The sequence below is a fragment of the Microtus ochrogaster genome, chromosome 5 (genome assembly GCF_000317375.1).
Source record: "Microtus ochrogaster isolate Prairie Vole_2 chromosome 5, MicOch1.0, whole genome shotgun sequence".
In the NCBI taxonomy this organism is placed as follows: domain Eukaryota; kingdom Metazoa; phylum Chordata; class Mammalia; order Rodentia; family Cricetidae; genus Microtus; species Microtus ochrogaster.
In genome coordinates, this window is record NC_022012.1 from 15,601,917 (window position 1) to 15,615,506 (window position 13,590).

The 13,590-nt window shown below is 47.5% G+C and overlaps 1 protein-coding gene across 10 annotated transcripts in view; it reads left to right on the forward strand.

Annotated features, from left to right (window-relative positions):
- The window catches only part of Dnm2 (dynamin 2), a 91,339-nt gene that overhangs the window by 48,427 nt on the left and 29,322 nt on the right, over positions 1 to 13,590 (forward strand). For 5 of the 10 annotated variants that reach the window (XM_005346907.2, XM_013346250.2, XM_005346900.2 and 2 more), the window contains exons 5-10: positions 3,156 to 3,254; positions 4,905 to 5,065; positions 6,813 to 6,955; positions 9,613 to 9,748; positions 11,464 to 11,531; positions 12,102 to 12,240. In XM_005346907.2, coding sequence (XP_005346964.1) covers positions 3,156 to 3,254; positions 4,905 to 5,065; positions 6,813 to 6,955; positions 9,613 to 9,748; positions 11,464 to 11,531; positions 12,102 to 12,240 — 746 coding nt within the window. The remainder of the gene's footprint in view (positions 1 to 3,155; positions 3,255 to 4,904; positions 5,066 to 6,812; positions 6,956 to 9,612; positions 9,749 to 11,463; positions 11,532 to 12,101; positions 12,241 to 13,590) is intronic. The other 5 variants (XM_013346249.2, XM_026779435.1, XM_005346901.2 and 2 more) reach the window with 1 other exon arrangement.

A 13,590-nucleotide genomic window follows, 5' to 3' on the forward strand; every position in this document is an offset into this window, starting at 1 on the left:
AGAAAGAGGTCTCCTGGGATTCAGTATCCCCTGTGTGGTGGGCATCCCTTGCACCACTTAAAATAGACATTCATCGTTAAGTATTGATGGGGTCCACTCTGCCAGCCCTAGAGGGTGGTTTCTGCCTGTGCTAGTCAACTTTCCATCAGTAGAACCAACACCCTGACATAGGCATTGTCTTTTAAAGAGCATACAGGTTCATTTAGGCTCATTTCAGAGGTTCCTGGTTGTGATTGGTGGCCCATGAGAAGACATCACTTCATTGTGCATATGGGGAGCAAACTCACTCACCTCATACCCAGGGAACAGAACGGAATAAGAAAAGGGATGTGGGACCCCAGTGACCAGAAAGCCTCAGGGAGACCTTACTTCATAAAGGCAGATAGTCTAGCACATGAGCCTTTGGTGGATATTTAAAGTCTGAATTTTAGTCTGCAGCTGTTTCTCTGTGGTAGAATTGCCTAGGGACAGGCTGGAGGTGCAACCCAGCATAAGTGAGGATCTAGGTTCCATCCAAGGGCTCATCTGTTAAGAGCACTTTCTGCTGGGCATGGTGACACACACCTTTAATCCTAGAACTTGATAGACAGAGACAGGTGGGTCCCTGTGAGTTCAAGGCCATCCAGAGCTACATAGTGAGACCCTGTCTAAAAAAGAGAAGGAAAAAAAGAATATTCGCTGTTTTTGCAGAGGACATGAGTTTGGTTTCCAGCATCTACATGGTGGCTCGCAACAATCTGTGATTTCAGTTCCAGAACCTGACGCCCTCTTCTGACCTCTGTGGGCAGCAGACATGCACATGGTACATAGGACAGATGTGCACACCACACACTTATGCTCATAAAAATAACAGTTGATCTAGTAAAATTAAAAAGCCATAGCAAATATAAATCAGTAAGACACAGTCTTTAGCAGCAGTGTTCGCAGGACACAGTTATAATTCCAGACACATTTGTCTACAGCCTACAGTCTTCTCTGTTGAGATGGGAACATTGGGGGTGGCCTGGGCTATAGCTCAGGTGGTGTGCTTGCCAAGTACACAGAATCCATCACTACATGAACTTGGTGTGGTGCTGCACACCTGCAATACAAGTACTCCAGAGGTGAGACAGGAAGATCAAGAGTTTATGCTCATCTTCTGCTATATACGAGTTTGAGCAAGCCTGGGCTGTATTAGAACCTTTCTCTCTCTCTCTCTCTCTCTCTCTCTCTCTCTCTCTCTCTCTCTCTCTCAAAAAAAAAAAAAAAAGGAAAAATAAAACCTGGGGAAAGCATGGACAACGTGGCAGAGATTTTGAGAGGGAGGAGGCCTATGAGGATGCAGAGTGAGCTGGAAGTACAGGACCTTCTAAGGGGCCTCCAGCACATGTCGGTCATGTTACCCACTGTCCACACAGAATGGGCATGGCCACGAGAAGGTATTAATGAGACAATGCAAAGTGGACATCACCGTGGTGAGGTGCCATCTACAAGCACACTGACCTCCTTTAGTTATTTTTTTCCTTTCTTCTTTTTTTTTTTTTGGTCTTTGAAAGTACTCATGGTTATTATGGAAAAGAAAGTTACCATGGAAAAACCAGGAGGCCACAGAGCCCACTGCTTTCATGTAGATAGCCCTGGACAAACTTCCTAGAGTCTTTCTTACACGTAAACCTAATTTATTTATTTATTTGTGTGTGTGCTTGTTTGTTTACTTATTTGGTTTTTCAAGGCAGGGCTTCTCTGAGTAGCGGCTCTGATTTTCTGGAACTTGCTCTGTAGACCAGGCTGGCCTCGAACTCACAGAGAACCACCTGCCTCTGTCTCCTGAGTGCTGGGATTACAGGCGTGTGCCACTATCACTGGGCAAACTGTTATTTCTTAAAGTGGGACAGTCTGTCGTTATTTTTGTGTGTGCATCTATAATGTGCCCCTGTTTTGTGGTTGTTGCTTTGGTTTTTGTACTTTGTAATTTTCAGTTGTGGTTTCAGAACTTAGCCCTGGCTAACCCGACTTCACTATCTAGACCAAGGTAGTTCCAGTATCGATACGCCTGTGCTCCCACGCCTGCCCTATTTTATACTGTAGTGACAGTGTGTTATTCTGTGTGGAAGACCCATTGTTTAGCTACCCACTCCTTATCCTCACTGTGTCTGTTCTTATCAACAGATGTTTCCATTGGAGTCCATGCCACAGGCTCCTCCCATTCATTTCTTTTTGTAGTGTGGCCTGTTCCCTATTATCTCTATGAATATTTAAGGTGCCAGCTAGTGCGGTCACCTGTGATTTCCAAATTGATACCAGTCTCTGTGGGCCTCTGTTGACTCCTGATGTGTCTTGCTCATGTGGTACATACAGGTAACATGTGCACATGTGTATCCAGCCTATGCCTGGGTTCCTGATGTGTCAGGTTGTTCTTGTTCACTTAGACAGAACCTTGTGTAGTGCAGATTGGTTTCAAACCCTGTGTAGCTAAAGATGACCTTAAACTTTTGATCCTCCTGCCTCTACCTCCTGAGTGCTAAGATCACAGATGTATACCAACATGCCCATTATAATTGGGTCCTTAGGAAAGAGCCGCAGACTCCTTGCCAAGTACTCTACAGCGTAGCTGGCACTGGGGAGGAACCTAGGGTTTGTGAATGCTAAAGTATGGTCCATGGAGTTGCACCATCCTCTACCCTGGCTTACAAACTGTTCAGGTGAATTGTGATCACAATCCCAAACTAAAAAATTTTTGGCTGCAGGGATTAATAGTAGAGGTGGGGCCCAGACGCACAGGGATTTGGGGAGTAGCTTTGCAGTGGGGTGTACTAACTTTGGCAGACGTGGTGAGAACTTTGGTGTGGTCCTTGGAGTGGAACTTGAGCCAGGTAACAAGGAGCCCTGGAAATAGTTGTTCTGGTTTAGGTTAATGTTGGGAATGGGTAGGGGAAGATTCTAGTTTCCATGATGCTCCCTGGTTCTGCTGTGACCCACTTACATTCTTGGCCACTGTTTATTGAGAAAGCACTTGCCTCTTGATAGAGTCATTGGAGCTGTAATTGTCATTTTACACTGCCAACAGGCATCCAGGCAAAACGACACAATGACTAACTTGTCTCTTGTCTCATCCCCTGTCAGAGGACCCCAGGGGCCCTTCCTCATGACCCCTTCTGACTTCCGGGCTCTTTCAGGCCTACGGACCATCGGTGTTATCACCAAGCTGGACCTGATGGATGAAGGCACAGATGCTAGAGATGTCCTTGAAAACAAGCTACTGCCCTTGAGAAGAGGTATGCAGGGCTGGGGTGGGCCTACAGAAGTTCTGAATTAGAGCTGTCTTCTGGAACCTTAGGAAGCAAGTAGGCAGCCAGGCTTGGTGTATGCTATAATCCCAGCACTCTGGAGGTAGAGCTGGGGGTCAGAAATTCCAGGTCATTTTTGGCTACATAGCATGTTCTATGCCAGCCTGGGCTGCATGAGACCTCATCTCAAACAAACAAATATAAAATGCTTTTTCAAAAGGTTCTAGGAATGAATCTCAGTGGTAGAGCCCTTGCCCACCATATGCTAGGAAAAAGGTTCATTCTCCAGCTACACAAACAGAACACAGCAAAGAGACTCATACTGCTTGATTCCGCCTATTGAAGGACCCGAGAGCTGTCATTTTCCAATATGTAGATGGTGATGCTTAGGCATTGGAGGATAGCCAGGCATGGTTACTGTATATATGGTGCTTTGTTTTGTTGTTGGTGTTTGAGACGGGCTGACCACGAGCCTCCTGCCTCAGCCTCAGCTGGGATTCTAATATGTACTGCCATACTGGGCTTATTCACTTACATATGCATAAGTATTTTTTATTTTTGTTAATTTTCATTTTTGACATATTTTTGTTTTTGAGGACTGTATGCCTAGTGACTATCATGACATAACGCAGAGCCACCTTTAACTTAGCACCTTCCTCCTCAGACTTCTCAGTCATGGACCACCAAGCCTGAATCTCATGGGTTTTACTTCATTTATTATTTGCATGTGGCTATGGGGTATGAATGATGTTTGTGGCGGGGAGGTGCCACAACTTGGGTGTGGAGGTCAGGAGACAACATTTTAGAGTCAATTCTCTGTCCATCACATGAATTCTATGAGGTCAAACTCAGGTCATCAGGCCTGGCAGCTAGCCATTTTACTGCTGAGCCATGTGCTGGCTGTAGTGGGTTTTAATATGATGAAAATATAGGCTATCTTCTCTTCACCTTGTTTTCCAGGGCTTTGGTGTTGATAGTGTTTTTGTTTTGGAATGTTTTTATGTCTTTATTTTTAATTTAATTCTTTTTAAACTCACTGCGGCAATGAGTTTGGGTATGTGCAGCCTTCTTGGAGGCCACAGGCTGAAGTTAGAGACATCCACGAGCCACTGACTGACATAGGTACTGGGGAGGAGGAGTGTCCTAGTGTGCTTTCTGTTACTGTTAGACACCGTGGCTAGAAGCAACTTGAAGAGAAGAGGCTTTAAAGAAAATGCCTACAGGCCAATCTGATAGAGTTAGTTCCTCAGTTAAAGTTCCTCTTCCAGATGACTCTAGCTCTTAGTAATGACAAACACTACCCAGCACTAGGGGGAAGTGCTTTTAATTGCACAACTGTCTTTCTTTCGTGGTGCTGGAATAGGAGCCTGGGCTTTCCACGGTTGTTGAGGACTGTCCCTGTTGAGCTGTCCCTTCTGCCCTTCATAGTTCTCCTTGAAGCTCAGTCTGGAGACTTCCTTCCAGTTTCAGGTTGCTTTCCTATCCCCAGTGAGGTCTCCACCATCCTGTGCCCTCTTCGGTCAGTAATTTGTGGGGCCAGTCTGTTTCTTTTACTGGCCGAGCTGAGCCAGGTCAACACTGGGAGCACAGCTCTGAGTCCTTCCTGGTGTAATGCATACCTTGACCTTCTCTCTTTAGGCTACATTGGTGTGGTCAACCGCAGCCAGAAAGACATCGAGGGCAAAAAGGACATCCGGGCTGCTCTGGCAGCTGAGAGGAAGTTCTTCCTTTCTCACCCAGCCTACCGGCACATGGCTGACCGAATGGGTACCCCACACTTACAGAAGACCCTGAATCAGGTACAGCTGAGGTTTGAGGCTCCCGTGTAGAGTAGGGCAGTCTGCCATTCTCAGGCTCCGGCAAGTAACAAGGCTGTCACTCACTCTTGTTATTCCCACCCTGCGTGTTTTTCATTGCAGGCCTGTTGAGGACTGGGTGAGTCATGAGCATGTGTTGTGACTATTTGAATCTCTTAGTGTCACTGTTGTTTTCAAGGCCACTGTAGTCTTGGGGTTGGTAACAGTCGGTCCAGGCTGGTGACTGCAGCTAAGTGGGAAGATGTGCAGTGTGAACTGCTGGGATCTAAAACCCTTCCCAGCCTCTTAGCAAGCAGTAGTTGGCCCAGCTCCCTCCTCTTACCCACCAAGGGAGAATAGCTGTCCCTTCTGTTTCCTAGGGTAGAAGTCAGTGAGGCCACATGTCTGCAGCACAGGGTATATACCTTGTATGAAAGGGAATAGTCTCTGGGGACTGCCATGTTTTTCAGTCATGAAACAGAAAACTGATAAGTGCAGACAGAGGTAGAGACCAGAATCCCCAGTGAGAGTGTTAGGCTCTGGCTCCATGCTAGAGCACCTGTATGGAATCTACTTGTTAGGGGCTGGGAGTGTTGCATAGCAGTATAGTGCCAACCTAGCTGTGGGAAGCCCTGGGTTCCTTCTCCAGCACCACATAAATCAGTGTTGTGCTGCATCTGTAATCCCAGCGCTCAGCTCAGCTCAGGAATCCAAGGGCATCTCTTAGCTACATAATCTGGGATAAATGAGAGTCTGCCTGAATCAAAAAACAACAGCCAAGTCCCTCAGTTATGCATGGACTGGGGCAGAGGCACTGTGTACAAGGGCAGTTGTCCTTTGAGAGGGTCCAATGTGCCAGCCAATAAACTATCAGATAAAGTCCATGTTAACTACAGCTGGGAATCACTGCAAGATGAAGCTCATTCTTAGAGCAACTGGAACAAGAATTGGGCAGTGTGTCTTGTAGGTAGGGGCCCATTGGGCCTGGGCAGAGTGAGGAAGGACAGGTAGGATGGAAAGCCCTCCACAGGCCCTGGGGCTGCTTGAGAGCCAGGTGTGTAGACTGGCCAGTCCTCTTGAATCAAAGGGTGTTTTGTGGGGCACTGGTTGTCCCTGCTCCTCTCTGTAAGCCCAGGATTATGGTCCCACAGGTGGCTCCACAGGTACAGCCACCTGCCACTCATACCTAAGGACCTGATTTCAATCCCCAGAAGTCATCTATAGGTAGAAGAAAGCAGTGGACTCCATGAAACTGTCCTCTGACCTCCATGCAGGCATGTGCACTTCCCACCCCCACAATAATAGGTAAAGAAGAGTTGTAAAAGCTGGAGCTGTGAGCACCCAGCCTGCCTGAGGCCTGTTGCTTCCCTTGAGAACAGCAGGACTTGAACTCAGCACAAGCAGGAGCCTCTTCTACTCCCCTCTTCTAGCGTTGTGTCTTCAGAATCCTCGTCTTCTCTGCTGATGGGAATCCACCTGCTCTGACGTGCTTTTGCTCTGTCCCTTCCTCTCCCTCCCATCTCCCTGCAGCTGTGCCCCCACTACTTCTCAGGATACCTTTGGGTCTCAGTTGGACCATCCACGGCACTGGATGTTGTTCGACATCTGCCTGTGGGCTTTCTGCAGCGCCTTGTGCCATCCATCCAGCTTCTATCCATGTCCTGATGTTTTTGTCTAGAGTTTTGTGGCTCTTGTTTGCTTGCACCCACAACTCTGGGTGTTCTGGCTGACGCTTACCTGTCCCCTACAGCAACTGACCAACCACATACGGGAGTCACTGCCAACCCTGCGCAGCAAACTACAGAGCCAGCTTCTGTCCTTGGAGAAGGAAGTAGAAGAGTACAAAAATTTCCGGCCCGATGACCCCACACGCAAGACCAAAGCCTTGCTGCAGTATGTACCCCTCCCTGCCTTACCATTGCCTGTGCAATTCATTCTGTTCTCCATTCAGTCCCTGTCCTAAGCTGCCCACGACTGGGGGTCAGACTCTTGACATTTCAACATGACATTGCCATTGTAGGGCGCATGCTTAGAAACTATGCACTCGCATTACAACAAAAGGTGAAAAATCACATTGTTTTAATAAATTATCATTTTGTATTGTTCTGCATTCATTGCTGTAGTTGGCTGTGACTTGTGGCATGTAAGTTGGACACATCGAAGTTGGCATATTATTAAAACCATCATCCCAGCCCTTGGGAGGTGGAAGCAGGAAGATAAATCAAAAGTTCCTGAGCTGAGACGGTGGATCATCAAGTTAAAGAGCTGCCTCAAAGTCTGGCTCCAGCTCCATCCCTAGGATTGACATGGTGGAAGGAGAGAATCCACTTTGATGGTTCGTCCTCCACATGTGCACTGTGACACACATTTGTGGCTATTCAGAGTACTTGCTGCTCCTGCAGAGGCCTGAGTTCAGTTCCCAGCACCCAGATGGTAGCTCACAACCATCTAGAACTGTAGCACCAGGGGGCCTGATGCCCACTTTGTCTTCACTCAGACACATATACATGTAAATAAAAATTGTTTGAAGCCAGGGACTGGAAAGGTAGCTAAATGGGTAAAGTTACCCAAGGACCTGAGTTTTGGGTCTCCAGCATCCATGTAGGAAGGCAAACACATTAACACACACTTGTACTGCAAGCACTGGGGGGTGGGGGAGACAGATTGATCTTTCCTCACTGGTCAGCTTTAGGAAGACACTAGAAACACATGCACGTGCGTGTGGTACAAGAGACCCTGTCTAATTAAAAGAAGAAGCAAGAGAACAAGCAAATATGTTGTGATCAACTGAGTGTGGTGGCTGACACACGCCTTCGCCACTTGGGACGCTGAAGGTAGAGGGGCTGTTGAGCTCTGGGTTTGAGGCCAGTCCAGCTTTAGAAACAATCTGTGACATCAGAATCCAAAATGATTACATGCACCCTTTTATTACCCCCCCCTTTTTTGGAGGGAGTGCACGTTGTATAGCCCAGAGTGTGGAGGTCCAAGGGTGACATTGAGAAGTCAGTTCCTTCCTTGTATCATTTACTTCCCAGAGACTCAATGACAAGTGCCTTTACTCATTGAACCATATTCCATATTGCTGTCTACCATTCCCCATATATATATTTACACAAACTATCAATATACTACTTCTTATGGTTGCCAAGTTCCACAGTGTGTCATCCTGTTGGCCTACTCTGTATATCCTGAGGCTCCCAGTGTAGCTTATTCAAGCTTTTGCAGCCTGTCCAGGGTGGGGCCCTGTGCAACTAGGGTAGAGAAGTAGCAGAAACTACAGATGCCTCTGGCTTGTCTGGGGGGCTGCATAGCTGTTGACCTCAGAATTCCATCTAGAAACTTGGGAATAACAGATCATTAGATTCCAGGAGAACAACCAGGATGGTGTCCAGGGCTTATTGGGTTTTCTGTTTTTGTTTGTTTGTTTTTCGAGACAGGGTTTCTCTGTGTAACAGCCCTAGCTGTCCTGGAACTAGCTCTGTAGACCAGGCTGGCCTTGAATTTAGAGAGATCTGTCAGCCTCTGCTTCTCAAAGCTGGGATTAAAGGTGTGTGCCACCATTGCTGGCTGCTCTTCCAGGGGTCCTGAGTTCAATTCCCAGCAACCACATGGTAGCTCATAATCACCTATAACAGGATTTGATGCCCTTTTCTGATATATAGGCATGCATGCAGACAGAACACTATACAGAAAAAGAACTATGTATGCATTGGCTGTTAAACAGTCACATACATTTATTTATTTGTTTGTTTGTTTGTCTGTCTGTCTATCTATTTATTTGCTTTTGGTTTTTCAGGACATAGTTTCTCTGTAGCTTTGGAGCCTGTCCTGGAACTAGCTCTTGTAGACCGACCAGGCTGGCCTCAAACTCACAGAGATCCACCTACCTCTGCCTCCAGGGTGCTGAGATTAAAGGAGTAAGCTACCACCACCCGACTAAACAGTTGTATTTAATAAAAAAAAAAAAAAGAGCCAAACATGGTGGCATACATACACCTATAATACTAGCTAGCACTTTGGAGGTTTAGGCAGAAAGGTCTTTACTTCAAGGCCAGCTGGGTTTACACAGCAAGATCTTGTATTCAAAAACAACAAAACATGAAAGACAAGAAAATTAGCCACAAGACAGGTTAGCTCAGGGAGTAAACATGCTTGCTGCCAAGACTGATACCCTGACATCTATCCCCTAGACTCACATGGTGGAAGCAGAGTACTGACTGCTTCTGCTCATACACTGTGGCATGCCTCCCCCCAGCAATACATGTAACTTAAGAAGCAGTCTGCTGGGGCTGGAGAGATGGCTCAGCGGTTAAGAGCATTGCCTGCTCTTCCAAAGGTCCTGAGTTCAATTCCCAGCAACCACATGGTGGCTCACAACCATCTGTAATGGGGTCTGGTGCCCTCTTCTGGCATGCAGGGATACATGCAGACAGAATACTGACAATACTGTACACATAAAAAAAAAAAGAAGCAGTCTGCTACACGACTCATGTAATTGCAGGGCTGTGCAGAAACTTCCATCTTGACCTTTTGCTTTTCTTTTCTTGAAGGATGGTTCAGCAGTTTGGAGTGGACTTTGAAAAGCGAATCGAGGGCTCTGGAGATCAAGTGGATACGCTGGAGCTGTCTGGGGGGGCCCGAATCAATCGCATCTTTCATGAGCGCTTTCCCTTTGAGCTGGTAAAGGTGAGTGCTCAGCCTGGAGCGTGCATCAGACACCCAGACGTGTTTGGTCTCCATCTTGGCCTTAAACCTTCTTCCGAACCAAGATGTCACGAGCTCTGCATCATGCTGAAGGCACTGTCAGTAAACATGGCCTGAAAGACGTTTCCCCATGGTCTCTGTCTTCTGAGATCTCACAGCTTAGATGCTCTGGGCAGAACAGTAGGAAAGTTCATGTTTCTTACTCTGATGAGGGAGAAAAGGATACATGATGGCCAACAAGATGGCTCAGCGGGTGAAGGCACCTTCTGTTCAACCTGATGACCTGAGTTTGATGTCCAGGCGGAAACAGAACCAACTCCTGCAAGGTTTCCTCTGACCCCATACATACTTTGTGAAATTCAGACCCCTCCTACCCACATTCTCATACAGCGGATAACCCCTATGCCGAGAGTGAGTGTGAGGCCTGCTCTCAAAACCAAAAGGCCAGGAGTCCCGGAGCTGGGGAGTCAGAGGCAGGACAACCAGGGGTACTTTTCCTTTGAGGCAGTGACTGTCTCACATACAGAGGTACACATGTGCCAGTATGGAGGTCAGAGAACAGCCTCCAGGGTCATTTTTCGGTTGCCACTCACTTGCTTGTTTGTTTTTCCAAGAAAGGGTTTCTCTGTGTAGCCCTGGCTGTTCTGGAACTTGATCTGTAGACTAGGCTGACCTCAATTTCAGAAATTTGCCTGCTTTGCCCTACCAAGTGCTGGGATTAAAGGTGTGCACTACCACCCTTCCACACACATCCCAGCTATCACTTTTTTTGGGGGAGAGGTTTCTCTGTAGCTTTGGAGTCCTGGAACTCGCTCTGTAGACTAGGCTGGCCTCAAACTCACAGAGATTCGCCTGCCTCTGCCTCTTGAATGCTGGGATTAAAGGTGTGTCACCACTGCCTAGCTATCACTCTTGTTATTTAATACAAGGTTTCATTGTAGCCTAAATTGACCTCAAACTCTGTGTAGTCAGTCATGACCTTCTGATCCTCCTGTGCTAGGAGTAAAGCCATGTATGACCACATCTAGTTTATCCTGTATTGGGGTTAATGCAACTGTGGCCAATACTCACGGAGCTGTAGTTCTGGTCCAGCCATACTTTTCCTGAGACAGGATCTCTCACCAGCCTAGAACTTAAGCCTGCTGACTGGAAAGACTTTCTTTTGTTTATGAGTGTTTTTCCTGATGTGCGCAAGTATACCATGTACATATGTAATAGCCCGTAGAAGCCAGAAGAGGGCCCCGAATCCCATGAAACTGGAGTTATGGATAGTTGTAAGTCATTTTGTGGGTGCTGGTCCTTTGCAAAAGCAGCCAGTGAGTGCTGAGCCATCTCTGCAGCCCAATACACCCAGGTGTGTGTGTGTGTGTGTGTGTGTGTGTGTGTGTGTGTGTGTGTGTGTGTGTGTGTGTGAAAGATGTTGTATCTATTTACTTAGTGCGTGCAGGTCAGAGAACAACTTTCAGGCATTGATTCTTCCACTACATGGATTCTGGGGATGCACCCAGATCATCTGGCTTAGTGGCAGGCACCCTTACTTACTGAGCCATTTCTATGACCTTCAGTTGTTTTTAACATTGAGCTGCTAGGTCATCTTTGTGAAGTATAGTCATAAATAGAACAAACCTTCCCAGAATCTGCTTATGCTTGGTGTGACCCTGTGAATTCATTCCATGTATTTGCTTGTTTTCTCTCAGATGGAGTTTGATGAGAAAGATCTACGGCGAGAGATCAGCTATGCTATTAAGAATATCCATGGAGTCAGGCAAGTTACATGGGAAGTCCCCATGTTCTCCTCCCCTCGACCCATGTGGGCCCCGCAACCTTCTGAGTCTCTGGTAGTGAGGCCTTGACAAGGATCATGGGTAGTTTTCAGCACTATTTAAACATCTTGGTCTCCAAGGACAGAGAGAGTATATGTGTTGGCTCTGTATGACTATTCTGGGTCTCTTAGCTACTTTGTCCTCTGGATGAAATGCATAGAGTAGTGTGACCTTATTCCCTGTGAAATCTGTAGTGATCAGAGGCTGGGTGGGAACAGAACTGAGTTGTGTTCATGGGAACCCGAATCTTGTTTGATCTTGGGTCACTTATGAGCCTCTTAGTGTCCCATCCTTAATTACAATCAATGAAGTGTACCCAGTTCTCTCGCCTCTCAAGATTCTTGAGTTACTGTGAGGGCTCCCTAACCAGGGACTCTCGGCCATCCTAGCCAGCTTTGATGGAATGGCCTTCCTCATCAGGGACCTAGCCATGCTTAGAAAGTGGCTGACTGCCCTTTGTTTCTCTCTGACTTATCTTTCCCTGCTTCTCCACTGGGTCCGGACCTTTTTAGAACTGGGCTCTTCACGCCGGACTTGGCGTTCGAGGCCATTGTGAAAAAGCAGGTGGTCAAGCTGAAAGAGCCCTGTCTGAAATGCGTGGACCTGGTTATCCAGGAGCTTATCAGTACAGTTAGGCAATGCACCAGCAAGGTACCGCACCCGCGGACATGGGGCCGCAGGCTTGGTATCAGGCCCCAGGTTACCTCATTTCCAAGAATTCTGAAGGGATGGGAATGTGTCAGTCTGGACCCACTCAGGAGGGGGTGGGGGAACACTGGGCTTCTGAGTACCAGCTAGAGGGTAACAGGCCTCCTGGGACCCTGATACCAAGCCCAGCATGCATCTGGTGGAATGGGGGTATCACCTGGCTGTATTGCTTTGCTGCTTGCTAGGGAAGCAGATTGGGGCTTTCTGCTTGAGCTTTGGAGGCCAAGACCCCTGAAATTCCCCTGCTGTCCCCCTTGACAAATGACAAATGCCTGGCTTCTCTGGAACGAGTCACTTCTCTGTCCCCCTGGCACTGGAAAGAACACAAAACTGATGGTGTAATGAGAGCTCAGTGCCCAGCTTCACAAAGCTACTTTGGCTCCTCAGTGGCCCTACTAGCTTTTGCTGTGCCCTGTGGTATCTTTGTTTCATCTCCACCCCTCCCAGGTAAATCTATGCTCAGTCTTCCTGGTCCTGAAGACCTATATCCCACTCTTCATGGGCAACTGTCTCCATTCCAACCAACCTGCCAGGCTCCTCTGAGAGGGCTAGTTCTCAGGACAGTACACTCCTGACAAGCAGCTGAAGTGCTTAGCAGGGAAGAGAGGGCATCTGCTTGCAGGATCAATATCCCCAGCTCTCTGAAATGGCAAAGAATTTCTGCTTGAGCTGCCTGTTCTACTGGAGCAAAGTCCCCGTGTACTTCCTCAGCTTCTCCAGTTGGAAAACAGAGCAAAAGGAACAAACAAGACAAAAAAAAAAAAAAGCCAGGCAAGGGGTAGGGTGAGTTTGTAGAGTGCTTGCCTGGCGTGCACAAAGCTCAGGGTTCCATCCTTGGCATCACATAGACTAGATATGGTGGCTCATATCTGTGATCCTAGTACTCAGGAGTTGGAAGTAGGAAGATCCAAAGTTTAAGGTCATCCTTAATCGTATGGCAAGTTGGAGGTTAGCATGTGCTGCGTGGGACTGTTTGAATCCTGGGAGCCACTGTCACTGATGTGACCATTTGAGATGTGCTCACATATCTCTGTCCCTGTGATGACAGTGTCCCGTAGACCAGCCCTCTGCTCTCCCAGGCCTGTTGATTCCAAGCAGCTTCCAAGACATACATGGGTGTAGGCTTTTCTGCGCATGCACTAACTGGCTCATTCTTGTTTCTTCTCTCTCTCTCTCTCTCTCTCTCTCTCTCTCTCTCTCTCTCTCTCTCTCTCTCTTTCTCCATCTCTTGTCCTGTGTGTGCATTTGTGCGTGTGGCCTGCACTACCCCTGGGTGTCTCTCAACCTCGTCCC